Below are 27,295 nucleotides of genomic sequence, written 5' to 3'. Positions count from 1 at the left end.
TGAGCCACACTGTGTGGTTCTTAATGAATCTCTAGCGCTCCAAATTTCCTGAACATGAGAAGATTTCTGGCACTGCCTCCTGCAATAGCTACAACTTCCCCGAATGCTCCTGGAGTCCAAATATAAAGCTTAGAAGTGAACTCCCTGGGCTCTAAACTTTTGACAAAGACTGTACCTTAGCCAGATGCAGGACTTCAGCATTTCCCGGAGTTGAGACGCCTAGGTACAAAACATTCATGAGTAGAAGGCCTCGTAGAACTGTCATTTTTCCAGCCTTGTACCAGAAGTCGCGATACCTCATTTCTACACTTTAAACACGAACGGAGCGAGAAACAGCACACTTCTTTACGGGGCAGAGTATTCGGCCCAAGCCACGGGGTAGCTTTCTATCATTAAAAACACGGAATACTTACGGTTGGCAATGTAAGCACATTCCCTGTTCAAAAAAAAAAAAATGCGGGGTTATAGCGGTTACGAAGATTTTAACCGAAGTTTCAACCTCCGCTATTTGCTGACCTCAAGACCTCCAGTGCCGCATTTAAAATCCTCATTCCATGACTAACTGCATCCAGTTACTATGCGTCAAGAGCAAAGCATTCCGTATATTTAGTGATTGCAATCTGCTCGACAATTTGGGCAGAAAACCCTGTCCCTAAAAGAGAGAGCGCTAGAAGAGAGTTTACTCTCTTTTTCTCCCATATAGGCGTGTTCAAGTTTAGGGTGTAAATCAGCAGTATGAATTCCTACAGTGCACCGGTAAGATCGTTGCTCTCTGTTCACAGTATACAACGGCTGGTGGTCATCGCTGCAACGCAGAAATTCTGCTGCGGCGAGACCTATTTGCGGTTATTTCAGAAGCATTGAAGCATTCAGGACTCGCACAGTGCATCCCACGTTGCCCGGAACAAAGGCACATCCTTGTGCGCTGGGACACTGGCGCTGACAGGGGAGAATTACTTACCTTGGGTTGTTTCTTTCTTAGCGCATTGTACTTATTGCCGTGTATTCCACCGCAAGTATGCTCATAACAAATGGAGGAAAACATATTGAGAGAAAGACGTTTCCGTATGCGCACGCAAGTGACCATTTATCCAGTCTCGCATCTCTTCGCCTGAATGCCACCGAAATATGCCAGCGACCGTAAGCGAACCGTAGCGAGTGCACGTGGTTCGGTACGTTCGTTTGTGCTGTGGACAACCACTGGTCTTCCGGGGCACAGGTCGGCACAATTCGCTGCGACGCACGGGCGGGCAGCTGGACTCAAAAGCAGAAGCACCGACGTATAGCTCGCGATGATGAGTTTTTCACAGTCTGAACGCGTATCACCAGCTGCTCGCACATGCCACTTTGTGTACGCAAGCGGAAAGTACTTTGTACAATATGGCGCACTTCCAATTTCCATTTGCGTCGAAGGAAAGCCGCGGAGTAAGTTGTGGATTCTTGTTATTCTTATTTTGCCATGCAGCACTCAGTAGAACAAGGAAAGAAGTTTTAACTGAAAACTTCTCGGGTGAAAAGTTGATTCGCATGGGTACCGAAATGCTCTTGCTAATAACACTGGTGATTCGAATAAGCGACGACATGACCATAAGCCCTGGTACACGTGTTCAGAAAGGGCTGCTCGGCCAGCCTACCCGCGACGTTAACGGCAGCCAAGGCAGCTTCAGTGCTTTTGTTGACACCGTGTGCTTTGGCATCAGGTAAGCAAGGAGTCTGATTTCATGCGTAACAAAGCAAGGCGCGAAAATTCGTACACAAACGGCCTGCTGTGTTAGGTGACTTCATAAAGAATATGCGCTCCTGGGGCTAGGATTTCTTTCGCAACAGCATTCTGTTGACAACTGGAGACGCGCACTTCGCGATCTTGCACAACGCCTTCTTCAGAATCGTCCGGAAATGTGACGTCCGCTTCGTGAGAACACAGTCAGCTTGGGAATTCGCTCGTCATTTGGTGCCCAGGCTTCAAAATACGCTAGAAGAGAGGTCTGTCCTCCGTGTCTAGAAACGCTTGCCTGACAAGCCAAATTCGTCTTTCAGAAACTTCATCCTGACTTCAATCAACATTACCAAATCCATCTGACACCACGCGAGAGCTGTGATTAAAGGAGTTTTTCCTTATCCTGTCCGTCCAAGTCCACTTTTTCCTGTCTTTCGCACGATAAACTTGCCAGCAACCATCATTCGGCGCATGTGACGGGTAATGACGAGCTAGCAGAGTCCGAACACGACCCCCGAAAATGTCCACCCCATCCTCATGGTACTGAGTGTGTCCATCGATGCGCGGACACGTTCCGATCGACGGGTCGACGGCGCTCCTCAAGAGCGGCTGACACGGACTAGCGCGACAAAGGTTCTCATGGCGGCTGGAACAGCGCTTCCCGTTAGGAGCCCTCCGGTTCCGCCCTGTCGTCGTCAGCGCTGTCCGCTCCTCTTGCAGATTCTTCAGCCGGTGCAGCGGACGTTTCAGCGACTTCGTTGTCTATGACACCTCGGTCAATGACTCGTTCATGGACTAGTTGGTCTTGAGTTCCTTGGTCGTGAACTCCTTGGTCGTGAACTCCTTGGTCGTGAACTCCTTGGTCGTGAACTCCTTGGTCGTGAACTTCTTGGTCGTGAACCTCTTGGTCGTGAACTCCTTGCTCGTGAACCACTTGGTCGTGAACTCCTTGGCTTTGGACCCCGTGATCAGTGGCTCCGTGGTCATTGACTCTTTGATCGGTGATTTCGTGATCGGCGAGAGCAACGGCGTCGTTGTCTGGCTGCACGTCCACTTTGACCACCACCTCGCGGGCGCTGGGCACCCCGTTGGACGCCGGGCCGTTTGATGCCGTGGTGGACGGGGCCGCGGCGTCCGCGGACGGCGACGTCGTTTTCTCTGCGATGGAGGCGAAAAAAAAACAAGAACAATTCATGGTTCTGGGCTTTTCCTTAGCTTCTAGTAGACAACAGCCGTTCTGCTCCTGATGACATTTGTCAAAAGGGTCGTTTATGTACATCGGCAGGAAGTTTCCTGGACGCGGGTTCGGAAAAAAGAAATATTGTTGGTATGCCATGTGGCCCAGTTGCTTGGCATTGTTGCCAGTGGATAGACCATGCGTGTCCATCCCACCTTGACACATTTCACGGGACTAGATTACGGGATAATTTTTTTTTTACACACTCGCGTCCCGTAGCTTTTTCTGCCGACAGTACATTCATCCTCGTTCAGACCAGTAAGTTCGATAAGGGCCACCTTGATCACAAGAACATCCTTACACTACTGAAGATTTCCGACAGGGTGACACGGGTAAAAAGGACCTGTAACATGATTGTACGAGAGACTGCTTTCGTTGAAGTAACTTCCCCCGTATCGGCAGAACCTACTCGTCTACCGTTGCCGCTACTGTTCTGGCACATCTGACATGAGCTCGGCAGTGAGGAGGCCCCGAAGGTGACGAATAATTGTTTTACTATCTTCTATCCGGAAATTCAGCAAGTTTTGAGCAGGCACCCCCTAGTGCAGAATGGCTAATTAACCAACTGGACATGACCCTACCTCCGTCTCCCCTCCATATGTATATCGCAACAAATATTCTAAACTTTACGAATCATTCTACCTGTGCAGGCTGGAAAGCCTCCCCATTGCTTCAGCCTAAAGCCACTTGTTAGCGCTAACGATGATGCATTCACTATTCGCCACTGTAGATAGCCAAGGGCTGTTATTTTTCAAATGAGTGGTGTGCTAAATGAACTGGCCACCACTCAAGTGTTTTAAAAGTGAGGGGTTCACAAGATACCACGTGACCCGTGGAGCCTCAGCGAAGCTTCAAATAGCACTGAGGTCTTAGACTATGTAATACCGGTTAAGATAATTACGAACGTTACAAAACCATCATTTCAGAGCATGATCTTCTCAGCACTAACGTATTATTTCCTTCCTCGTGATTAACTATATTTGGATCCGATACCAGACAGGGCTTTCACAAGAGTCTTAATTTACCGAAGCTACACAAGTCATAACATATATGGTCATCGAATAGTAACATTTACAGGTTATAAACTCTGGGAGTGATTTAGACACGACTTTATAAACGTTGCATCTGCAAACATTACAAGGCGCCTACTGCCTAATCGGTGCACTTTTAGTATGTGAATTTGTCAATTGCTCTTGTGGATAGTATTGTGTAAAGCACTCACACAACGCACTCACAATTACGAAATTATCAATTACGATCCAGTACTCTAGGTAAATTTTCCCCCTTATTGTTTGACTTAACATTTCAGCGAAACAGCCTTTCTCGTCATCGGCACCGCTACAGACATCATCATCACCATCATCATCACCATCATCATCATCATCATAACTGTGTGAGACAATGGCGTACGCACCGGCTGCCACTCGCTGCTGCGGCGACGCTGGCGCCGCGGAGGAAGATGCGGGCGAGGCCGACCTGGCGCGTGACAGCACGGCGGCGGCCGACGAGCAGCAGCAGTAGAAGCAGCCGTACGAGAGCGACGCGACCGCCGCCACGCCGCCCATGATGCGGAAGGCGGTCTCGGCGCCCAGGAAGTACATGGCAGTGCCGCCAACCAGGCTGCCCATGCTGCGACCTGCGCGAGGGTGCGACAGTCCGAAGGGGTTACACAAACACTGCCTCGGCAGCTGGGGCAAAAAGTTGGGGGAGGGGACACAGTGAGTGGAGGGCCACGGGCCCCCTCAGGCCCCCCTTGTGTACGTGCCTGCCCTTGAATGATCTTATAAGGAATACAGTTGAACCTCGCTGTAACGAAATTGAAGTGCCCCGGCGATTACTTCGTTATAGCGGTAGCTTCGTTATAGCCCGTGTTGACCGAGCTTACTAGGGGCACCGTTATTCTTTCGTTATGTCCATTATTTTGTCATAAACCGTTTCGTTATAACGAGGTTCGACTGTATATGAACAACGAATTAGATGTGCACCTGGAGAATGACATGAGAACAGTTTTGGAGAAATTAACGTTCGTTTGCTACTTAGCGCACTACTTACATAAATTTGAGAAAGACTTGTTAAAATGTCATGATCCAGAGGTGATCTAAATGTACAGCAAACGCACACAGTAGTCTGTGTGCACGCGTCTGTTTGTTAAAACATGAAACAGTGAATCATTCATGTACAACAAGAAAAGGAGTGGACCCAGCGCAGAACCCTGTGATAGGCCTGATGAAACGTCAACGACTGATAATCCAGCGGAATGGAAATATTCGTATGGTGAGCGTTGGGGAGGAAATCTAGCTAACGAAACCATCACTGGATACGGCGGAAGACTTCGATAGATGCCACCTCAAGCAGTCGTGGACACCTCCCGTTCCTTATTTCCATAGAAACGACACGCTCCTAAGCCGCGTAGTCGTTACAGCGACGCGTTATCACGAAATCCCCTCAGCTGGCCTCGCATGCTTGAAGCATGTGAAGATTTCTCATCCCCAACGGCAGGAAAAAGCACAACAAAACGGAGCACCGGCACAAGTTGTTCAGCCCTGCTACACCAGGTTTTATCAAAGGAACTCAAAAAAGCACACAAAAAGATACACAGAACAGAAATGACGATGTGCTATCTCCTCTAAGAGTTCTGTTTGTGTGCTGCTTTAACTTCATTTATCGAGACGTATACCAATCGGCCCTAATTAACACAATGCCGGAGTGTTTATCTTCGTGCCCACATATCGATGAAATTTGTTTCGCACTGTGGCCTCATTTTTTTGGGTGTTTCTCGCTTCATCGCTATATCTGTGTGGTTTTCTCATTATCGCCAACAGAGTGGATGTCGTTTTCTGTGGCGTGCGTTGCATCGCCGAGGCGCGCCGTGTCGTACCCTTGTTCCCGATGTATGACTGCACGGCATCACTGGTTCCCTTGAGGCGAAGCTATCTATCAGGCAGCAGACAAGGGTTTTCGCCTTTAAGAAATGGGTGTTCTCGGAGGATGCATGAGCCGGCAGATAAGGAGGGCAAAAAAGAAGCGAAACGGAGAGAAAGGGTTTTATGAAGAGTGGGAAAAATGGGAGCCATAAAAAGACTCGCAAACACCAAAAAATGGCAATAACAAAAAGCAAAAAACACTGGCCCTATCGCGTCCCCAAGAACGGGGCGGTCGCAATTAATATTCAAGTGTTACGTAATTATCTGAAGCGTGCGAGCTGAGTCATCATCTTTCACGTTAATCACCCCATCAGCCTGCTAAAGAAAACGTACAAAACGGAGCACCGCTCCATGGCGTCACAAGCCTTCGCGTTTAGCTGGCTGCCAAAATTATTTGGGATCAAGGGCGTTTAATGAGTTTGTCGGCTGATGAGAGTATTGGTTTCCCCGTGAAGCCGTTGAAGCGGCCATATTTAACCACACTTCACTGTGATTAGTGTAAGCGTCTCCGTCAGCAGCTTGGTAGCATACGGTTATTATTATCAGGTTCACATTCAGTTACCGCTTAGCTACGGGTACTGCGCGAAACAGAACAATGTGCTCAGGATTTTGTAGCCTCGCATCCAATCTGTTCCTTATAAGTATCATTGAATATTTTGCAGCATAATAGCGGGAGCTATCCCGACAGCAAAATTGCAGTCGTGAAGCATTTTTGTCACTTCGAGTTCTATTAGTCAGTCTCTTCGCTCGCATGGCAGACAACATCAGTGCCTGTCGCGCTTCGCAAGTTTTTTCACGAGAACTTATAGCGCAGCATGCTGCTTGGTGAGTTTGCACCACATCTGTTAATGAGCCATCGCACGACATCACTAGTGAACAACGCCAGCACATTCCTGCGCACACACAACGCGTATGTATACGTTCAGGTGTGTCATATATGATGGCAACAACGTCATAAACACTCCGCGGAAATTCAGTGACTGTGAAAAGAAGCACGTGCTTCCTGGTTCAGTTCGGGCTAGAGCTACCACATTCAAATGACATCAGAATGCGAAAACGCCCGTGCACGTTTAAGAACTCAGTGTGGCCGAATTAAGATACTTTACTGAAGTATGCTTCATAGCCCAGACCATTGCTCCGGGTCGTAGTACACCTCTAAAATTTAACCACGCAAGGTCGTTAGAGTATTGAATGGTGCCCGTGCAAGCCGTCACACTCAAAGTTTACTGCATACCCAAAGCTTCAGGGTCATTACTCATGGTTTGAGATATTCATTCGTTCAGTGAGAAGCGATCGTCAAGAGCATCACCAAAACGTCTGATACAACGCGGTGTGCCGCAGATGAGTGTGTTTGGGCCTACCGAAAAGATACCGAAATTGCTTTTCTTAACAGCACACCCACTTTTCGCGAAGTTCGCGGTCGGTACGGCGCTAAAAACTGACTGTTATCACGGCAAGGGGATAGCTTATAAACTAATCGACCTCGTAAAGGGAAGCCCTTAGTTAAAAGAGAGCCATTGTATTGCGAACTTAAAAGTTCGAGTAAAAGCGGAAGGCCTATGACCATACTTTCAGAATGAGACGTTGATATAGAAAATAACGGTAATCATAGTGATAGTAATCATACAGCAATAGTGATACTTGTCCTAAATGATCAAAACCATTAGTTCGGCACAAATAGCACATTTACCGGCAATCTTCAGAACCGTTTCATAGTTCCTTTATGTCGCCATTTTTCTAGCAACACCGCAACACCATGCACCGCCAGTGCCTTTTAGCGAAGTCGGCGTACAGTAGGCTAGTGTTTAGCTTTTTGTGTTTAGGGGATCGGTCAAGTGAAAAGATCGAACTCGGAGCACGAGTATTGACTAGGAACTGCTCGCTGGTAAAGCCATCCACCTTAACTGTGGCGCAGACTTCAAGCAGTCAGTGGCCGCCGCCAGCACGTTGCAAGCGCAGTTGCATACGTGACCTGTCGGGAGGGGACAGGGCGTCAAAGCAAAACAAAATTGCTTTCTCTCTCTCTCTCTCTAAACCACCTCCTCTTCAGCGGTCACTTGAGCATGCAAGCACCGTTCTCGGTTTTGAAGAGAGGCTCCACTGCACAAAGCTTGCGGTTTCCAAACACACTGACGGCCACACTTAAGTATGCCGCGATACGGATGCCCGCGTGCAGCTCCGAAAAAAAAAAGACCAATAAAAAACGGCATACGGAAGCAGCCAGTGACTGACACCTTTGGGTACGTAGACCCGCAGGATCCCAGCTCTTATTGCTTATCGCCGGCAGAACAAGGCTGTTAACACGGTGCTGGCACGCCGCACGGTTTTCTTTGTTGTCTCCCGTCCATCCCATCACCAGGGCATACCTGTCGGCAAGAGCGAACGCAGCGGCGTCGGCGGCGAGCCGATAGCGCCGCCTCGCCGCGACAAACAAGACGTTCCCTGCGGCGGTGAAAACAATCTTCGCGTACGCGTCAGTCCGGCTGGCGCTCAGGGTCGGAGTCCGCGCGCGCGCCTGCCTCGGCGGTTATCGGTCACGTCCACCACGCCGGTGCAGGGAAAAAACGCGCACCCGTGCCCCGCACCGTTGTGTTCCCTCCCTCCCTCGGCGTCGGCGAAAGCGGGCGCTCTCTTCGGGTGCATATCTGGGGGTAACTCACGCCACTCACTGTACCGTGGGTAACGGCGCCCGGCTGAAGTGCGGGCACTCTCCGTAATTGCGATGCAGGGGGTTGCTTCAATGAGCGCTCTGTCAGCTGCGGCCAGTTCAGTTACCGTCACACTGGCTCAGTGGCTACTGAGCGCGACGTCGTGGGCTCGATACAGGCCGCGGCGGCTGTACTTAGCTGTCCTGGAGCACGTTATTATAACTTCAGGTGGTGGAAAGCAACTCTAATCCATCAACTACGGCATCACCACAACCCATAGCGTACCTTTTGTGCATCAACATCGTCATCAGCCTATGTTCGTCCTCTACAAGACGAAGGCCTTCCCCGACCTCCACTTAGCATTGACGGACGGCGGAGAGATTCTTCCTTGGAAGAAATTCCTCTTTGGCACGCTTGGCACACGGTCGACTCCGGGACCTGTGGTGTGCGGTCATGTCTTCTCGGCGGCCTAGCCACGTTTTTTTTTTTTTTGTAAATAATAATGTCGTAATGTTATACTGTAAGTAATGTGCAAGCATAGAAGGGTGTCTACACATTGCTCCTTCAAGTCTGTTAACCAAGCACGTTTCTGTTATTGCTATGGAGATTTGCAGAAATCGGCCATGGCAATGCGACGTTCAGCGAGGAGTTGCAACCGCACAGAAGCAGAGTTGCCATCGAGTGTTCTGCGCATGCTCAATGCTGCTGTTCCAGGACCAGTGCCGTATTCTTCTAAAACTATTTCAGTAACAATGACATTTATAGCTTCTTAAGTTTGTGCCACGAAGCAGCACTCTGGTCTCACGAGAAATATCTTAATGGACATTTTCTGCTTCCCTATTGACACAGCTCTGGAATGCGCCTTGCACTAAGATTGGAATTGGATTTCACGTGGCTTAGACCGGCGGATGTGTAAGCAATCCAACACAGCATTCCTTCCCCACCGGTCTTCATATGAGCATCAGGGCCCTTCAGAGTGGTGGCTCTGAAGATTACTTCAATGTATCAGCGACGACTCTCCTGTCGTAAGAAATTAGACGAATGGATTAAAAAAACACTTTCTGTATGTGCTTTATAAAAGATGTACCACTGACACATAAGAGGGTTCTCACACAGCTTCCACCCACGCCGTTCGATGACGTTCTACGTCACATCAGTGGTAACTCAGGACGTGCCACGTCCGCCGCTTAAGAACGTGGGTGGCGCTGCTGAACACTCCCAAGGTTAGGTTATTTGTAAACATAAATACCCCCGAAAGCAGAAGGTTTGACAGCCGTCGCCGTAGCTCAGCGGTAGAGCACCGGACGCGTAATTCGAAGGTCGTTGGTTCGGATCCCACCGGCGGCATGTGGTTGTTTTTTCTTCTGCTTTCTAATCAATTAGCTTTAAGCGATAGCATATTCAGTAATATTATAAATTGATCAACACCACAAAATAAATAAGTAAATTAAAAATCCCCTGTGCCGCTTGGTTTCTGTGGCTGTTGGCTTCTCTCATATTTATAACAAGCCCCTCATTCTCCTTTCCTTGCCTGCTTAATTGCTTAACGAGGGCCTCGGTTCTGGCAGCCTTGATGCCTTAGGAAGCATAAGAGGGTTCTCACACAGCTTCCACCCACGCCGTTCGATGACGTTCTACGTCACATCAGTGGTAACTCAGGACGTGCCACGTCCGCCGCTTAAGAACGTGGGTGGCGCTGCTGAACACTCCCAAGGTTAGGTTATTTGTAAACATAAATACCCCCGAAAGCAGAAGGTTCGACAGCCGTCGCCGTAGCTCAGCGGTAGAGCACGCACCGGACGCGTAAATCGGAGGTCGTGGGTTCGGATCCCACCGGCGGCATGTGGTTGTTTTTTCTTCTGTTTTTCTAATCAATTAGCTTTAAGCGATAACATATTCAGTAATATTATAAATTGATCAACACCGCAAAATAAATAAATAAATTAAAAATCCCCTGTGCCCCTTGGTTTCTGTGGCTGTTGGCTTCTCTCATACCTACATACGTTATTACTGAAATTTTGAGAACTGGCCAGTTTAGAAATATGCAGTCGTGTGGCACATACGAGTAAACGAACACTACTTGCAGCGCGCGTTAGCTTACGAATGCCTACTAAATATAACTGCATCCTTGACGACGCCAAGAGTATTGATTCTGAGCTTTAGAAGCGACTGTAAGAGAGTTGTGTGCTCTTCCAGGTGCAGGAGGAGAGAACACTGGAACTTTATGCTTTGGAGAATCTTGCAGCACAGTGAAGCTTTTATGCCTTGCGCGCTGCACGTAAAACTATGTTCAATGTTGAGTTTTCGGATCCATTTACACAAGTGCGGATGCTGGCAGCCCGGCACAATAACTATAAAGTATGACACGGGTGCGTGTCTCTAGCTAGATAGTACGATCAGTATGACTGTTAACATGAACGGCAGTGTTAAAAGGCAATGATTCAACCACATACCGAGGCCGAAATAAATTCCTCCCACGCAGCTCTGCAGTGTCGGCTTGAGCCCTCTCGGTGCAATCTGCGTGCCGTAGGTGCCAATGGCAACCCACAACAGGTGAAAAGTCATGGCTTCCAGTCCTTCCAAGGGAATACACCACAGCGGATGCTGGCCAATGTACGAGTATCCCACCAATCTGGCGCAGTAAACTAACCCGGAAAGGGCGATGATGTTGACGGGGCCCAACTTGTCCATGAACCACTTGGTTTCGTAGAGGAACACAAAGCCTGCCAGACCCCCAATCGAAATGGTCAAGCCCAGCAGGTAGTTGGGGGCGCCAAGGTCTAGAAGGTACCAGAATAGGAAGTACTCGAGGAAACCGTAGACACTTCCGAGACACAGCACAAACAGGAAGAGGCTTAGAAACTGTGGCTGCCTCATGAGACCCCGGGCGCGGTAGAAGACGTTCTTGCCAGGAGTGGCAACTTGTATTTCGAGGACGTAGGTGAAGATCGCCGTTAGGACGGTGAAGACATTGAACATGTAGAAGGCCGGCGAATAGTCAAACCCTGTCACGACGTGCTCGCTGCTCAAGTCAATAAAGAAGCCAGACAGTGGTGCCGAGAAGACGGAACCCACGATGGCCCAGAACCGCTGCCACGCGAAACGTCCATCGTATGTGTGCACCATGGACACCGTCGTGGCGTCCACCAGGGTGAAACATATGGACACGAGCACCTGGAATATGATGCGAAGCACGAAGTAGACCGAGATGGTAATGCGGCGGTCGCTGCCTTCAGGCGGCGTGCACTCGGCGTGCCAGAAGTCAGCGGCCGAAACAGCGTCCACTTCCGGTATGTCTTCGACGGTACACTTTAGTGAGCAGTTGGTGTGGTCCTGGTCCGGAAGGTGCTTCAGACAGGACACGTTGTGAAACATCCTGCTCTCCCACGTAATGGCTGTCACTGGGTGTAGGCATAGAAGGTCCGGGTCTCTGGCAGGTTCCAAGTAAAGTCCCAAAGATGTGCTCCGCGCCAGTGTGTCGTTTTCGCTCACCACGTGACACTCCTTGTTGCCGTAGTCGTCCGTGAAACAGATTCCGGTCTCGTCGATGGCGTGCCGCCAAGCCTCGTCCGGACACTCGAGGCTGCAGTCCGACAGCAACACGGGCAACGCCAGCCCCGGCGAGGGCTCTGGACAGGCACCATGCTCGTCGCCGCAGTGGTCCACGACCACTTCGAGCTGCAGCGACGGGCCACAGTGCAGGTGGATCGCCGGCGGAGGCACCGGAGGTCCCAGGGCCTGAGGCACCAGCAGCAAGCTGGTGCCGGACAGCGCGGTCAGTATGAGGCACCCGAGCAGGGCGCACTTGTAGCTGCCATACTTGTCGCCCAGGAAAGTGGCCGCGTACGGCCCCAGCAGCTGGGCGAATGGCACGATGCTATAGATGATGGCCGTCTCCTCGATGCTGAGCCCCAGCTGGCGCATATGCACCGTCAGGAAGGGCAGCAGGCAGGCCGTGCCTGCGGGCAGAAGAAGCGAGCGCTCAGTGGTTTGCTCCGGAGTGCAGAGCCTTGGGCGGTCTGAACTTTGTTTGCACATTATGCATACCTAAGTTTTTAATGGTAAGAAGCTGACATCTGCCAGCAGCTGTATCTCGGCGCACACACAACAAGATGTGTCCCTCAAAATAATGCGACAGTGCTCTTTGTTGGTTCAGGTATTCGAAGTATCAAGTGCACGGATGCATACAGAGCACATACACAGTCTATATCTTCTGCTTTGAGAGAATGCTGCTCATTACATACGTTACCCCATATAGTAATGATTGTCACGGGTACGGATTCGAACGCTAGCTTCCTGTGGCCCTTTAAGCTTTCACCTGCTTCATGTGGCGTATCAAGCGAGGTTCCTTAATCTTTCCAGCAATACTGACTTGAACTGCAAACTTCTTATCTGCGATAAAAAAGGCCCCTATGAAGAGATAAAAATGTTTAGTATAAAGAAAATTAACACCTTTTCCGACGCCTCTATTAATTATCATAATTATAATGTAATGAGAAGATGATTTATTGATTTATTGATTGATTCCAACGTTAGCGGTGGTTGCGTAGGATGAAGGTCCCATACACAGCTGTCGTTGTAAATGTCCCTACAGTCGTGCTCAGCACGAATATGCGAATATGCTGCATATGAAAGGCGTCCAATATGTTTGCACCTAAGTGTGATGCAATAGCAGTTCAGTATCGCAATGTTACACGCAAACTACATCATCATTCATGGTAATGATTACGTGTCACATGCGTTTTCCAACATTTGTTCTTGCTTCATTGTACGATGAAGGTCGCCCGGTGCCAGTGCTATATAATAGAATAAAGATAGCATCAGGCATGAGCACATGATCGAATACTTCACGAATGAGAGAACAACTCGAAAAATGCCCATGGATACTGTTCGACTTGACGAGCGACTGTCATGAGGTGGACAGCTTTTGGTTTCGGCATATATTTCTTCACTTATCAGGGAGATACTACAGTCTCAATAAAGGTCTTGGTAGAACAGGTGTCGCCAAGTAAGATTTTTCGAATGAATAGGAAAATGGAGAATATAAACAAAACCAGGAAAACAACTAGCGGCCTGTTACGGGGTGCAGCTGCTAGTAAATGATGATGATGGTAGCGGATTCCATTATGTTATAGTGCGGGCAAATAAATAAAATTTGAAATTTTGAGCTCCCTTGAATGTACGCTATTAGTGATTTTTTATACATCTTGCTGAACGTAAAGTTAGCGGTTCAAAATACAGATCGGAGACATTGATGATTTATTGCTCTTGAAGCCCCACTCCATGCAACTTTTGCGTTCAGTAAAATTAGATTTTTAGGCTTTTAACGGCTCTGTTGACGTCCTCTCGGCAGAAAATGGCGTATTTACTGTTGAATAAATCGTAGTTTCAAATGGTCCATTTCTTCCGGCCACTTAATTCAAACAAATGACGTTTATTAGGGCGTCGAAGCTATTATGGACGCCGGGATCGGTGATAGGATGTGCATGACCGTGTAGTCTGGACTCTGAGATCCATTCACTTAAAAAGAAATATTGACGCCACCGCAGTTTGCTTGAAAAAAAAAAAACTGCCGGTGGTGACGCTTGGCCTTTTGCGAAACTTCTGTTTTCAATTAAAGTAGCTCTTCTGACATTACAAAACTAAAAGCACTGATCGAGGTCGAGATCATTCTTAGTAGATCCTGAGTGTCCCCCTGCCGACGTCATTCTCATATAGTATGCCTCGTTTTCAAAGAAGTGCACGTATTGCTAAGACAGCACCCCAGGTATTCGTTCCCTGGGTATATTCCGCACACAATCGAACGGGCTCGGGAACCAAATGGTAAAATATGTTAATGTAACCAGGGCTTAGCGTGGCTAACTGCGAAAACAGTCGCAACTTAGAAACTGCGCTCATTTTTACGTAATTGAGCGATTGTCGGGGGGAGTCGACATGTGTTTGTGGCTTGATGCCTTCGGGGAACTGTGGCTACCGAATGGTTGCGAAGATTCTTAACGGCAAGCCTCCGGCCCGGGGAGCGCGTCTTGGGCAAGCGGACGGCTGTTGTCTCCCTCTGCCCATCGGCTGTCAGCGCGTCTATTGGTGACGAAGGCCGGCCGAATGCGTTGAACCTTTTCCGGAGGCCCCGACCACTTCCTCATTGGCGGCAGCGAGCTGCACAAGCGTCGTCCGAGAATCAGCGTGCATAGTAACACTGGCCATCGAACGCCTCCGCCAGATCGAACGGGGGACGTCGTCAGCCAAGTGTCGTAAGCATCGCCGACGCGGCTTCCCTCACTCGTCGGTCGGCCTATGCTCCGTCTCGCTACGAGACACGGCTCGGTGTAAAACTGTACCTGCACGACTACGGAAGAGATAGGACAAGGAAGATGAAATTCTTGAAGGCATAGAATCAACAAGAAAGGAAGGGGGGGGGGGGGGGGGGGGGCTTTACTCCGCTGGCCAACACTTCGACAAAAGGACCTGTCTTCTTCTGAAATATCATCTCGTCGAAACCAGGGCTAACAATCCCAGGCTCCCTCCACCCCCCCCCCCCCCCCTTCTCGTCTTTCCCTTTTGTTGATTTCCTGCTGCCTGCAAGGTCAGTTCGTATAACAAAAGGCTCATATTACGTCGATGTTATTCCATGTACATATTCCGACACATCTGTTGGCAAATATCGGAGATTGTTAAGTAGCGCCTTGCTTGAGCCAGTAACGAAGGTAGAAAAGGATAAAACTGGAATAGCACTGCAATCAAATTGTTGTATTTAGGTCCAGATCCCGGTGCACTGGCGTTTGCCGAGGCGTAACTAACACCCTGCAAGTCAATGATGAAGGAAGAACAAAAAAAAGGAAACTGCATCGGAAGTGAATAGAAGGGAATGGAACTATAAATTGCCGACTTCCGTGTTACGAAATTCCCTGACTGGTCGAGAGATCACATGATCTTATGACATCATCACAACTTGCCCATTGTTGCCAATCCCAATGCAGTTGCCACCTGCCCACCATGGCGCTGCGCATGAACCTTACGGGAGCTCGGGAAGAGCAACCTGGGTCTCAAACTCCACCGGTGGTTGTAAAGTGGGCTATAGGTGGCTGTGTTTGAAACAGCCACCTGCCGGGGCAGTGGCGCATCGCTTAACCACTGCACCACTGCGCCAAGAGTGGTATGAGGACACGCCGCGTTCTACGAATGTGATTGAGTGGGTCGTGGCGTCATCAACATCACGTGACCACCGGTGGACCAATCTTAGGAACCGCCAAATATGAACATCTGAGGGCCCTCAAAATTTGACGTTGGCAAACTCCCCAAAACTGCTAAGGACCCCAAAACGTTTTGAAAGTAGGCCCACCCCAGATAACGGTTTCAGGTGGATTAGTGATGATTCGTAATTGGCTTAGGTTGGATTAGTGGGTCGGATTACTATAATACCATTAGGTAATCCAATGGAAGGTACCAAAACATTCTATAAGGTGATTACTCATGCATACCATAAAAACAAATGGAACCGGTTCCAACCTGAGTTTTGGTAAGAAAATCGCAAGACGGACATCATTGCAGACACCATAGCAGGCAACCCAAATGCTATCGCATTTTCTTCTCCAAGACTGTGGTTAAGAAGCCCCCAAGTTTTTAGTCGATTCCATTCTATTATCATCATTATCAGAGACAGCACTAACGGGGGCGCGGCAGTGCGAGGGCCTAAATGACAACGGGGAAAACGGTTTGAACCGAATTGACGCTGTATCCTTACGCCATCCTTGCCCTGGTAACGCACTTAAATGCAAGAAACTCTTGTGGTCTTTGTCCTATAGCCTATAGTCCCAGATACTACGATAGCCAGATAGGGATCGCTAGCCGTATTTAAGCGCGAACAGTTTTCTTGGGTTCTGCCCCTGGCATCCTGACAACACCTGTAACCTTTACGTCGCTGCTGGGTTCTTGGGGACCGGAACACCAGCCGTTTGGACATACGATGGAAAGCGTAGTGAAAATTTCCACATCCCCTTGGTGGCAGGCGTCACTTTTATTTGACCTGCGCGACTGATATTACGACCTCCACCAGTGGCGGCCGGCACAGCGCAATCCTTCGGGTCTCTCCTTCCTTATCAGCATTGTTACGCGACACAAACATCGATGAGCAACAAGTGGTCACTTTTGATTAGACCCGCTTCGAAGCGAATGTCGTGCGCACATTGCGAAACTTATGTACGTTCCCCTGGATACATGCTGTTGCGATACGCTGTTGAGATATTTTTTGTTTTCCAAGGACGCGGCTTGCTGCCCTCATAACGGTCCACATAATGGCGGGAGACATTCGCTACTATGGTTAATAACCTTAGGCAGTTTTGTATAACTGCGTACAAGGAAGGATAGTTGTGTAACCGACAACAGATCCACACTGGGCAGTACGAGCCATGGACATCTGTCCGCGGACAGGAACTAGCCAACACCTAAATCTCAACGGCGAAGACATGAAGAATGTCTGTGAGGTGTTGAGTGCTCTGTGTGGTCACCCGTTCTCCGCTGAGCCTTGTCAGAAACGACTCCAAGCGCGATATGTTCATGTACCATGAACAAATCGACAATAGAATAACTCTACAGTAAGGGCCAACAGTAGAGCTTCTACCGTCCCGATTACGAAGATGTGCTTTCTGGCGGTCATTGTCTTGTGCAACTCAGTGAAATGTAGCCCTGGATGAAGGCCCCAAAGCAATTTGAAGAACATCGAGATTAGGCACAAAAATTCAAGTGAAGTTCTCTTGCGACAGCACCCACCATGAACGATGGCTGGCGCCGAGCAGAGCCCTGCATACCTAACTGCACGACTGGAAGCAATTAAATTGCGAATAGTCCTGACTTGTTTCCAGTTCGCTCTAGGGAAGTTACGAACGCGAAATTTTCTATTCATTTTTTCACTGCAATTCCCAACAAGACACTGCTAAACTTGCCCCACGTCGCGATTCACATAATAAGAGTTCACGAAATCAGCGCTTCGTGAGCTCAGTTATTTCTGTTCTGTTTCTGAAATAAAAAAAAAAATACATCGAGATGGGCAATGCTGGTCACTACAGCTAGAGCCGCTGAATGAAGTGGTTTTCATGGAAATCTTATCGTACTTGAAAATACTTTCGAGACCATTTCCTCGTCACTTCCCCCAAAAGCATCAGCACCAACAGCAACCGCGATCAAGCAAGACCATGCATGTCAGGACCATCATGAACCATAGTGCTGTTTGGCTACGTGACGGCAACCAATTTTAGATGCTTAGCTATTTGTTCGGTCTCACAGCTTCTTTAGAGTTCAATTTATTTTCTTATATACTTCATGTGCATTATTTTTTTTGCGTGTCATAAAATACCTTCTTCATGCTTATTTACATACTTCTCGGGATGTGTCTGGAATCTTTTACGTAGGTTTCTGTGGCAACTGTGATCCAGAGGCATGCGAAAATTGTGAAAAGCAAGGTTGGTGGCTCGGGTTGGAATGCTTGGTAAATATGCTGTGGCGTCCGCCATCATAAAAGATAACTACCAGATATAAGATAAAGCGTTGGCTCGGGTCGTTGTCTCAAGCTCGTCTCTGCAGCTGTCCGCGCTCTCTCCGAAAACTTCTTGGGAGGAGGGTCATAAGTGGGTCAAGTGACGTCGATGCGGCCTTGATGAATCATAAAGCACGTCTGTTGTCAGTCAAGGCAGTCAAGGCAAGTAGGATTTCAAGCATAGCTGCTATCCGATATCCTTGGGACGAATGTGGGAAGATCGCAGCGTTTTGTGTTCTCTTTTCGTATTTTGATACTTCAAACATTTACTGTTTGTTTTAAAAATATATGCGCTCATCAGACATTAGACAAGTGCGTTTTTTTTTTACGCTCAACTATGGAGTAGACACCCGAAAGTGGAACTGTGCCTTACTTCGGGGTTACAAGGAAAGTCAGCAGTTGTTCAAATTAATAAGACGAATGCCCTCGTGTAACGCTGGCGTTAAACATTCGAGCCACAAAAGAGAAAGTAATTTTCTTCTGTTGCACAGAGAACAATAAACGGTTTTCTTTTGCATCCGTGCAGCTACCGTCATCCTCATATAAATGGAAGCTGAAATTGCACTCCCCTGCCGCCCCCCTCTATTCAGGGGAACGCTTTTGTAAAATAACCGAGCTTCACGCATAGCGCTTCCGTGGGACTTCCCCAGATCATCAAGAGAGAGAGAGAGAGAGTGTGTGTGTGTGTGTGCGCGTGTGCGTGTGCGTGTGTGTGTGTGCGTGCGTGCGCGCGCGCGCGCGTGTGTGTGTGTGTGTGTGTGTGCGTGCGTGTGTGTGTGTGTGTGTGTGCGCGTGTGCGTGTGTGTGTGTGCGCGTGTGTGTGTGTGTGTGTGTGTGCGTGTGTGTGTGTGTGTGTGTGTGCGCGCGCGTGTGCGTGTGCGTGTGTGTGTGCGTGTGCGTGTGTGTGTGTGTGTGTGTGTGTGTGTGTGTGTGTGTGTGTGTGTGTGTGTGTGTGTGTGTGTGTGTGTGTGTGTGTGTGTGTGTGTGTGTGTGTGTGTGTGTGTGCGTGCGTGCGTGCGTGCGTGCGTGCGTGCCTGTGCATGTGTGTGTATAGCCCGCAAGGAGGGCGAACCCGGCAACCAACAGTGCACAGTGGTGCAGCGGTGGGCCGCCACTACTATCTCCTCTGGACTTGGGACCATCCCTGATGAAAAGCAACGGGGCGGCCGAAGCGCTCGCCGCCTAACGCCACGAATGCCGGCCGATAAAGAGCGCCCGCGGCGACGGCCGGACGATTTTCCGAAGAATGCTCGGAGAAGCCGAGAGCCGCTACGATAAGCGGAGCCGCGTGCCGTATACGGGCGACGCTTTGTGGCTGGCTCCTCTCGTGAAATCCACTGCGGGCTTCCAACAGGTACTATCGGCGACGCAGTTTACGGGACGCGTGTCTGAGAAGAAAAAAAATTATTTCGACGTAGTCACGTAATTCCGTCGCCTGAAATGATTCACGATATGACAGGATGTGCATGCTCTATCCAATGGCACTAAAACCACACGAGTGGTTCGTACGGCATAGGTACAAAGAATTATTTTCCGACAGCACTTGTTCCGTAAGCTTTTGTTACCGACAGCACTTCATATAGCGGATACTTTGTACTGGGGGCAGGGCATAGCTAACCGGGCCTGGCTTTGGTTTCACTCCCTTCTCTCATATCCTGTACTCTCTCTCTCTCTCTCTCCCTACACTGAATGCCCAACAGACAAAGCAGCGAAGTACACGACAGCATCGCGTGAAGTCATCTCCAAATGTTCACGGAACATGGGAGCAGCGAAATGTTTTGGAGTGCTAATTTTTATCGGCGCGCAAGGGAAGCACGCAATGAAAAAAAAATGAAGCCCGCGCTTGCGTGCGCGATCACTGCATCGTTAACTATATCCGGCCTGCCCACCCTGCCACAGAATTCTCGACGCATGGAAATTTAGAAAAGTGCAATCTCCAAAACTGCTCCACACTAAGTGCGCCTGTGAAATCGCTCTCAGATTCCCTGCTTGAGGTCAGACGCAAAGTGTGAAAAAAAAAAAAAAAACATGTGCAACATTTTCCTGGGGCGCCGGAGAGTGAGAAAGGGTGACAGAGGGGTGGGGAGGCACAGTGAGGCCACTATACGGGGATGTCCGGATGGCAGCGCAACGCAGGGGCCACGCGTACTGACCAGCGGTAGCTGCTTTTGAGGAGCCGAGTATACGCCTCGCGATCACATGTCCTGAGCATTGTCGCGGCGGGAGTAACTGTGGAATCGGATTCGATCACCTGTTCGCGCCAATCGGACGAAGTTGCTAGCAGTGTCCGATACCTCAGGCATAGCTCATTGATCTCGTCGGGATCAAGCCAGAGGAGGTCGTATAGTTGAAGCCGGCCTGTCCGGCAGTACAGTGCAGTACACGATAGCAATGCCTCACTACAGCACTCTTGCTCGGCAAGGGGCTGCCGTCGAGGGAAGCAGCCAAGTAATGGTATAGACGTCTGATCCCGGACGAACCACTTCCAGTTTTGTACTTCTCTGATGCTTTCAAGGAGACGTGTCTAATCAAGCATTGAATGAGCGGGTGCCGTCGTGAAATAAGGAATTTTTCCGGCCGGTTTAGAATGCATAGACATCTGCTGACAGTTCACTGACGTTTACGAACATTTATGCAATGAAAGGACCTGCGCTTGATCCGCCGATGCTGGCGGCTGGTAGGGGCTCGGCAACAGTAGGTCGCCGGGCACGCTAACCGGACGAGGCCGCGAGATAGCAGCTCCTTGGGTGTACGAGGTCGACGTAGAATCGGGAGGCTTTGGAGCTGGCACTGCGGCGTCGTCTAGGCTGTCTTCGACAACGCAGACGCGAATCACCCGGGGAGCACTTTACGGAGAACGCGTGCTTACAGCGGCGATAATCTGTGTGTGATGGCCGCTTCCAGATAGTGTCTGCACAAACACCACCGCGATAATGACGGCGAGATAAATGATCGATTATGAGGAGTAGAGGCGTCCACGTGCCGTTGTGCCTTACGTCGTCGAACGGCAGTTTACGCAGAAGCGGGGAAAATGAAACCTGACATTAAGCTGTTTAATTAATTAACAAGACGTGCTCGTGAGCCAGCTGCTAACCCTAAAATGAGTAAGACAACGGGGAGCAGGACGTCGAGGACGAAGCTTTGCCGGGCTAAAAACCGAAAAGGATTGCTTACTTCGAGGACCGCTAGCTCAATGAGGACCTCCCTCAGCCTTGGCTCGGGATCCCACCAACTTGACCTATACCCGACCAAAATGACCGTCATAAACAAGAATCGCCGTGACCCCATTTAAATGAAATAACAGGTATAGGCGCTTTCACAGGCGCCGCAAGTGTCTCAGTTGCCAGGCTCCATCGGCTGTTTGACCTATATGCCACATGGTGTGGTCATATCAATTCATTCCCATAGTTGACTCCACTCCAAACCCCTCGGAGTAACAGTGGGAAGCTCAGCGATTACCCTTACCACGAGCCCTACGCTAGTGGGGAGGACCAACGCGGCAGCGGTAAACAGTGGACAGCTGGACTACAGGCAGCCCACCCACATGCTCTGAGGAAATTTTGCGCCAATAAAGATGTTTTAAGTCAAACAACTGGCGGTCACGTTCGGACCATTGTGGACCGCCCACGAACACTGGACTAAGGTCGTCAGTACATGTGATCTGAGACGTCTGCCCAGCAGCGCCTTGGGCCGTTTTCCTCGTGCCAGGAGAAAGCCTAATGGTGTGTGAGGGAAGGGCACGCACCAGTGAAGAAGGTATTTCGGACACAAGTCGCGCGCGTGGTAGCGGTGCAAGCCAAGGTCGATCAAGCCACAGGCTCCTGTGCGCTCGGGACGCGGCTCGTGGCATCCTCGCGGGAGCCCTGCACTCCTTGCATCTTTGGGCCCATCACACGCGCTTTCCGCGGGTCTCATCTGATCATGTCAGAGCAAGTTAAAGTTCCCCAGGCAGTGGAAATCAGCTCGGAGCCGGGCCTTGAGGCTCGGCTCGTCCAGCGGGCTTACCGGGTCGCCGAGGCGGATATATGCTGTCGCCATCCGGTGCGATTGACCTACTGCGTTAGAGGTGCTCCGCCCAATCCTACTCAGGTAATAAAGTTTACTCCGTCCGTCCGTCCGTCCGTCCGTCCGTCCGTCCGTCCGTCCGTCCGTCCGTCCGTCCATCCGTCTGTCTGTCTGTCTGTCTGTCTGTCTGTCTGTCTGTCTGTCTGTCTGTCTGTCTGTCTGTCTGTCTGTCTGTCTGTCTGTCTGTCTGTCTGTCTGTCTGTCCGTCCGTCCGTCCGTCTGTCCGTTTGTCTGTCTGTCTGTCTGTCTGTCTGTCTGTCTGTCTGTCTGTCTGTCCGTCTGTCCGTCTGTCTGTCTGTCTGTCTGTCTGTCCGTCTGTCTGTCTGTCTGTCTGTCTGTCTGTCTGTCTGTCTGTCTGTCTGTCTGTCTGTCTGTCTTTCTGTCTGTCTGTCTGTCTGTCTGTCTGTCTGTCTGTCTGTCTGTCTGTCTGTCTGTCTGTCTGTCTGTCTGTCTGTATGTATGTATGTATGTATGTCGTCTGTCTGTCGTCTGTCTGTCCGTCTGTCCGTCCATCCGGAGCCCTCCACTAAGGCACCTCTCCCTCTTTCCACTTTCACTCCCACCTTCCTCCTTTCCCTCACGGCTTGGTTGAGGCGTCCACCGAGTAGGGAGGGAGTTACCTCGCCTTTCATTCCCCGATGGACAACCTTTTTTTTTTCATCTGCTCCTGTTTGTAAACTGAACTGAACTGAAAAAAAAAATCATTTTTTGGAAATCACGAAAAGTATTCATGGGAGATCCGGGTTGGGTTCTTAGTCCAGGACTCCACTGTCTCTTGCAGCTTTCTCTACCGCTTCGATCAGCTTAGGCTGTTCGTTGAGGTCAGAACTGGCCAGCAGGTACTCCCACTGGTCTCGAGAATTGCACTTGCGCTTTCTTAGATCTGGCTTGCCCTCACACTTCCAAGTAATGAGGTCTAGCGAGGGTTGCGTTTAGCAAAGTGCAAGGTTTATAAAGTGCTTGGCCTTTTAAACAGGAATCTCTTCACTGCTATATGGAGCTGGAGTCGCTTTTTCCGGGATCAGTATATAAGCAACGAACACATGGTGAAGGATAGGTACCCTTCCTTACACCAGAGCTTGTTGCCAAATGGTTTACCAACGTCTGCAGCACTGACGACGCCGCAGTAGCACCACTGAGGGTCTCGAACAATTCCTGTGCCCACGTATGTTGTAAGTGAGCAAACATAGTCGAGAAATGGCTCACGCCAACTGAGGTGCATTGGCCAAGGATTGGGCTGTAGCGACCTAAGACTTCAAACAAACGCTCATAGCATTAGAACGGAAATTATATTTTGCGCGAGATGCGAGTAACTGAACAGGGGGTTCGCTCCCGGCCGCGGCGGTCGAATTTCGATGGAGGCGAAATTCTAGAGCCCCTTATACTGTGCGATGTCAGTTCATGTTAAAGAACCCCAGGTGGTCAAAATTTCCGGAGCTCTTCACTACGGCGTCTCTCATAGCATGAGCCACTTTGGGACGTTAAACCTCCAAAGACCAAGCTGAATAAGGGCAGAGGAATTCGCGGAAAACAGACAATAAGAAGGAATAATTCGGAGGTATACATTCGACATAATCGAAAAAGAAGTGAAATAGGGTGTGAAGAGCGGAAAGGCGGCTAACCGGGTCTCCGTCTGGGTGCTCTTGCTAGTGCGCGACTGTTAGCTGAGTGGTTCCATGAACTCCGCTAAAACGAGACACGCGGAAGACGTCAGGAGCCCGAGCAAGCCGTTCTTGGAAACGCGTATGTCCCAACTGCATCTTCTCTGCATAAACACTCGCTTCTGCATTTCGCATCCATGGCCGAAGGAAAATGAAATTAATCAAGCCCTAGCATAGAGGCTGCAGCCTTTTGCCATACCTCAAGGGGCATATACCTGTCTCACGGCAGTGATGGCAATGGAAGAGAAAAAAAAAATGGCATGGTCCTTCGGGTGTCCCGTTACCGGCTCAACATTCGCAATGCTTGCGTGGGAACGGAGCCAGAATAAGCGGCGCGCTGCTTCCTCTCCATTCAGCCTGCACACTTTTTTATCTACCCTTAACAATCCCGGCGGAACGCGTATAGTATGAACCCGGCAGTCGCGCAATTATCTTTATAAGCTGCCAGGCCTAGCGGCTCCGGAAGGGCAGCGCCGCGGCTGAAATAGATTCTGGAACGTGCCGTCCATTTGTAAACGATAGCGTCTATGTGTGAGGGCACACGAACATTTTTATTCGTGAATTCGCTGCTTGTTGCGATGTTTTTGATTAATCGCCAAAGCTACCATGACCTTCAGAGCTTGTCAAGATTGCAATACATATTCCGAAAAAAAGTCGTCCCTTGACTATCGATCAACGTAGACAAAAGAAACGGAGATTACCGCTGACTCTAAGTCTCCTTATGGGCGTTTGAGGTAATCACTGAACCAGCTTAAGAGCTTCTTCGCCAAAAGGTGCGTTTACAACAACAAAAAGTGCGTTCAACAGTGTCTGCTTTTGGTTTGACAGACTCCGGGACGAAGCTTTTTTTCCTGCTGCTGCTCTACCGCGAACGTCATCCACGAGAAAAAATACAATGCCCATCGGAGCCCAAAGTATGGGACGCGCCTGACAAACGAAGTACAAACAAGTTAGCACACCTCCCTGTGGTGTTATCTCAGTCGCTCAGAAAACATTTCCTTCTTATGTGGGTGTTGCGAAAACTTCGAGTAGCTGCTTAAATGCACCAGGGGAAAGGCCTAGTTTTCGCGCGTTTTGAATGAAAAAAACAGGAGGAGGCAAATTTTTCTTATTTTTTTTCCCCAGGAGAAAAAACACTGCACCGAGTATCCCTTTACTACGTCAAACTGCCTGCTTGCGTCTAACTGTACGCGTATAATATCCAGATACCTTACTTACATATATTATGAGGAGGTGGATAAACAAAACAAAAAAAGCAGAATTACATGCCACGGTATATGGCCCAAAACACTTGGAAACAGGGTTGTGGTGTTGCTTTTAGATGAAGTGGATCAACCAGCTCGCAATGCATTATTATGCGCGGCTCGCAGCACATCATTGAATTATTTCCACACTTCCCTTTCTCGCTGTATCTTTCCCTGCAAAATAACTTTCACACGCTTCGCTTTGAACACGGACTCATCTTTTCTGCTTCGGTTCAAGTGACCGTTTTTCAGTTTGTAGGGGGGCGGTGGCTTACAGCCTGCAGTCGCAATCTCACTTCCTTTAGTGGGGTGCATCAAGAAACAATGCCATCATTTATCGCTTTCCTGCAGTCTTCCTCTCTTTCTGCTAGTGTGTGTGAGTTTGAAATCAAGCGCTCCCTAGGACATTACAAATTCAAAGAAAACAGAGTGATCGCACATTTCAGGCAGACTCCTGTATCGGCGCGATGGAGCACAACTTTCGCTTACTTATTTACGCTCAGTGCTTCCATTTTCCGAGAGGCCTGCAGCAATTCAGGATGACCGCTTCTGTACTGCACTTGAAAGGACCCGGCGGGGGGTCTGATCGCAAGGAAGCACTTTTTTTTTTTACTATCGGGAGAAAAGCCTTCGCTGAAAACATTGCAATTTGCAGTAAGGTTCGAGCCGCAAAAGTGCCTTTCCTGTTGGCTGTAGAGGACAAAGCAAAATATTTGAAGTCTACTGTCGGAACGCTTCGCTATGGTAGGAGAACGCAGAAATTTCAAGTGTCCGTTTGGGAAATGCTTTTGAGATATTGTGAAATAAATATTTTAGACATCGCTTCTTTTTCATTTCCAAATGGTCCGGTCGGACCCGACAGCTGGGCCTGTGTATAAGAGCCCTATCTGAGACATACACAGAAGAAGCAACGATAAAAAGCAAAAAAAAAAACAATGTGAAATGAGATCGAGAAGAGTAAAGGGAACGTAACGGCAGAAGCGTCAGCATCCGAGAGCGGCGCGAGTCACACTCACCTCCGTACCAGAGGAAAAGCACAATCTTGAGCGGCACCAGCTCGGTGTTGGCCTTGCACGCCTTGTTGTCGTCCCCGTCGTTGCCGTGTCCCGCCATCTTCGGCGAGCTTCGAATTCCCACTCGTCGAACAGCGATCCCCGTCGTCGCGCACAGCCGAGTTCGAGCCGCGCGCGCGCGCCCGCGCCAGAGCGCGCGCTCTCAGCTGTCCGCGGTCCGCACTGGCGTCATCCTCCGCCGCGCCAGTCACCACCGAGCGTCGCCGCCGCACACCAGGCTTCCCCGCTCTCCTCCGAGTCGTCGAAAAGAGCCCCGTTTATTTCCGTCTTTATTTGTCCTCACCAAGCGATGGCCGAAGGGAAAGCACGGCTCCAAGAGCTTCGGGCTGCCGAGGCGATGACTTCGGCGCTCCGCCAGGAGTCGTCCATCTAGGCGGTCCGTGTCAAGTGCGCGCTGTCCGTCCGAGTGTTTGGGCCGGGGTCTTCGGTTGCGGGAACGGGGCTACGCACCTCCGCCGACAGGCGCCCGACGGACTGAGAGCAGCGGGCGCGCTGAAGTGGAAGGTGGGGGGGTTCCCCTCGGGGCAGCAGCAGCAGCAGGGAGTCGCACTGGACTCCACGTGACCGGCCCGTGTCGCTTTTATCTTTCCTCCGATGCTCTCTGCCGCGACGGCGACGACGCTGCCCGCTCGCGAGCGCGCGCGTATTGTCTTCAAGTGGTCTCCCTCGCCGTCGGCATCGACGAGGCCTCCGTGCCGTGGAGGGTGCGCGCCCGCCCGCCTGTTCTCGTCGGCCCATAGCTGGTCTGCCAGTGGTGGACCCGGCCGTGTGCGGCTGCTGCCATTCATGCTGCTGTCTGCAGGTGTTCCATATGCTACGCGTTTCAGGCAGCTACGCTGAACGTGAGGTGGATTCGCGTAGCCAGTTTCGCCCCAGATGGCTAGTTTGCACAGACTAAAAATTCTTAACTTTAACGGAGTGGATTCCAAGAGAAGGCAAACGTAGCAGGGGGCGGCAGAAAGTTTGGTGGCCGGATGAGGTTAAGAAGTTTGATGGGATACGGTGGCCGCAACTGGCAAAGGACAGGGTTAATTGGAGAGACATGGGAGAGGCCTTTGCCCTGCAGCGGGCGTAGTCAGGCTCATGATGATGATGATGACAGATTCTTCGGATTATTGCGATGAGGTCCTGGCCGGGTGTACTTATTGCGTTGTGTTTCTTCTATCGGTTGCATGTTTTATGCTTCAATATGTATTT

The 27,295-nt window shown here is 50.0% G+C and overlaps 1 protein-coding gene across 2 annotated transcripts; it reads right to left on the bottom strand.

Moving 5' to 3' along the window:
* Positions 1 to 1,068: 1,068 nt before the first annotated feature.
* On the bottom strand, positions 1,069 to 26,671 carry LOC149372594 (major facilitator superfamily domain-containing protein 6-like). 2 transcript variants are annotated; one of them, XM_089567094.1, is made up of 4 exons: positions 26,050 to 26,671; positions 10,980 to 12,485; positions 4,369 to 4,590; positions 1,069 to 2,875 (listed from the first exon to the last, which is right to left on the bottom strand). In XM_089567094.1, the coding sequence occupies exons 2-4, from the start codon at positions 12,448 to 12,450 to the stop codon at positions 2,382 to 2,384; spliced, it is 2,187 nt and encodes a 728-aa protein (XP_089423220.1). In that variant the 5' UTR covers positions 12,451 to 12,485; positions 26,050 to 26,671; the 3' UTR covers positions 1,069 to 2,381. The 2 variants fall into 2 exon arrangements, with proteins under 2 accessions (XP_089423220.1, XP_089423219.1); XM_089567093.1 differs by having other exon boundaries at positions 26,042 to 26,670.
* Between the last annotated feature and the right edge of the window lie 624 nt (positions 26,672 to 27,295).

The sequence above is a fragment of the Amblyomma mixtum genome, chromosome 1 (genome assembly GCF_055824585.1).
Source record: "Amblyomma mixtum isolate Tamu chromosome 1, ASM5582458v1, whole genome shotgun sequence".
In the NCBI taxonomy this organism is placed as follows: Eukaryota; Metazoa; Arthropoda; class Arachnida; order Ixodida; family Ixodidae; genus Amblyomma; species Amblyomma mixtum.
Note: the sequence above shows the minus strand (reverse complement) of the source record. Positions and strands in the feature narration are given on the sequence as shown.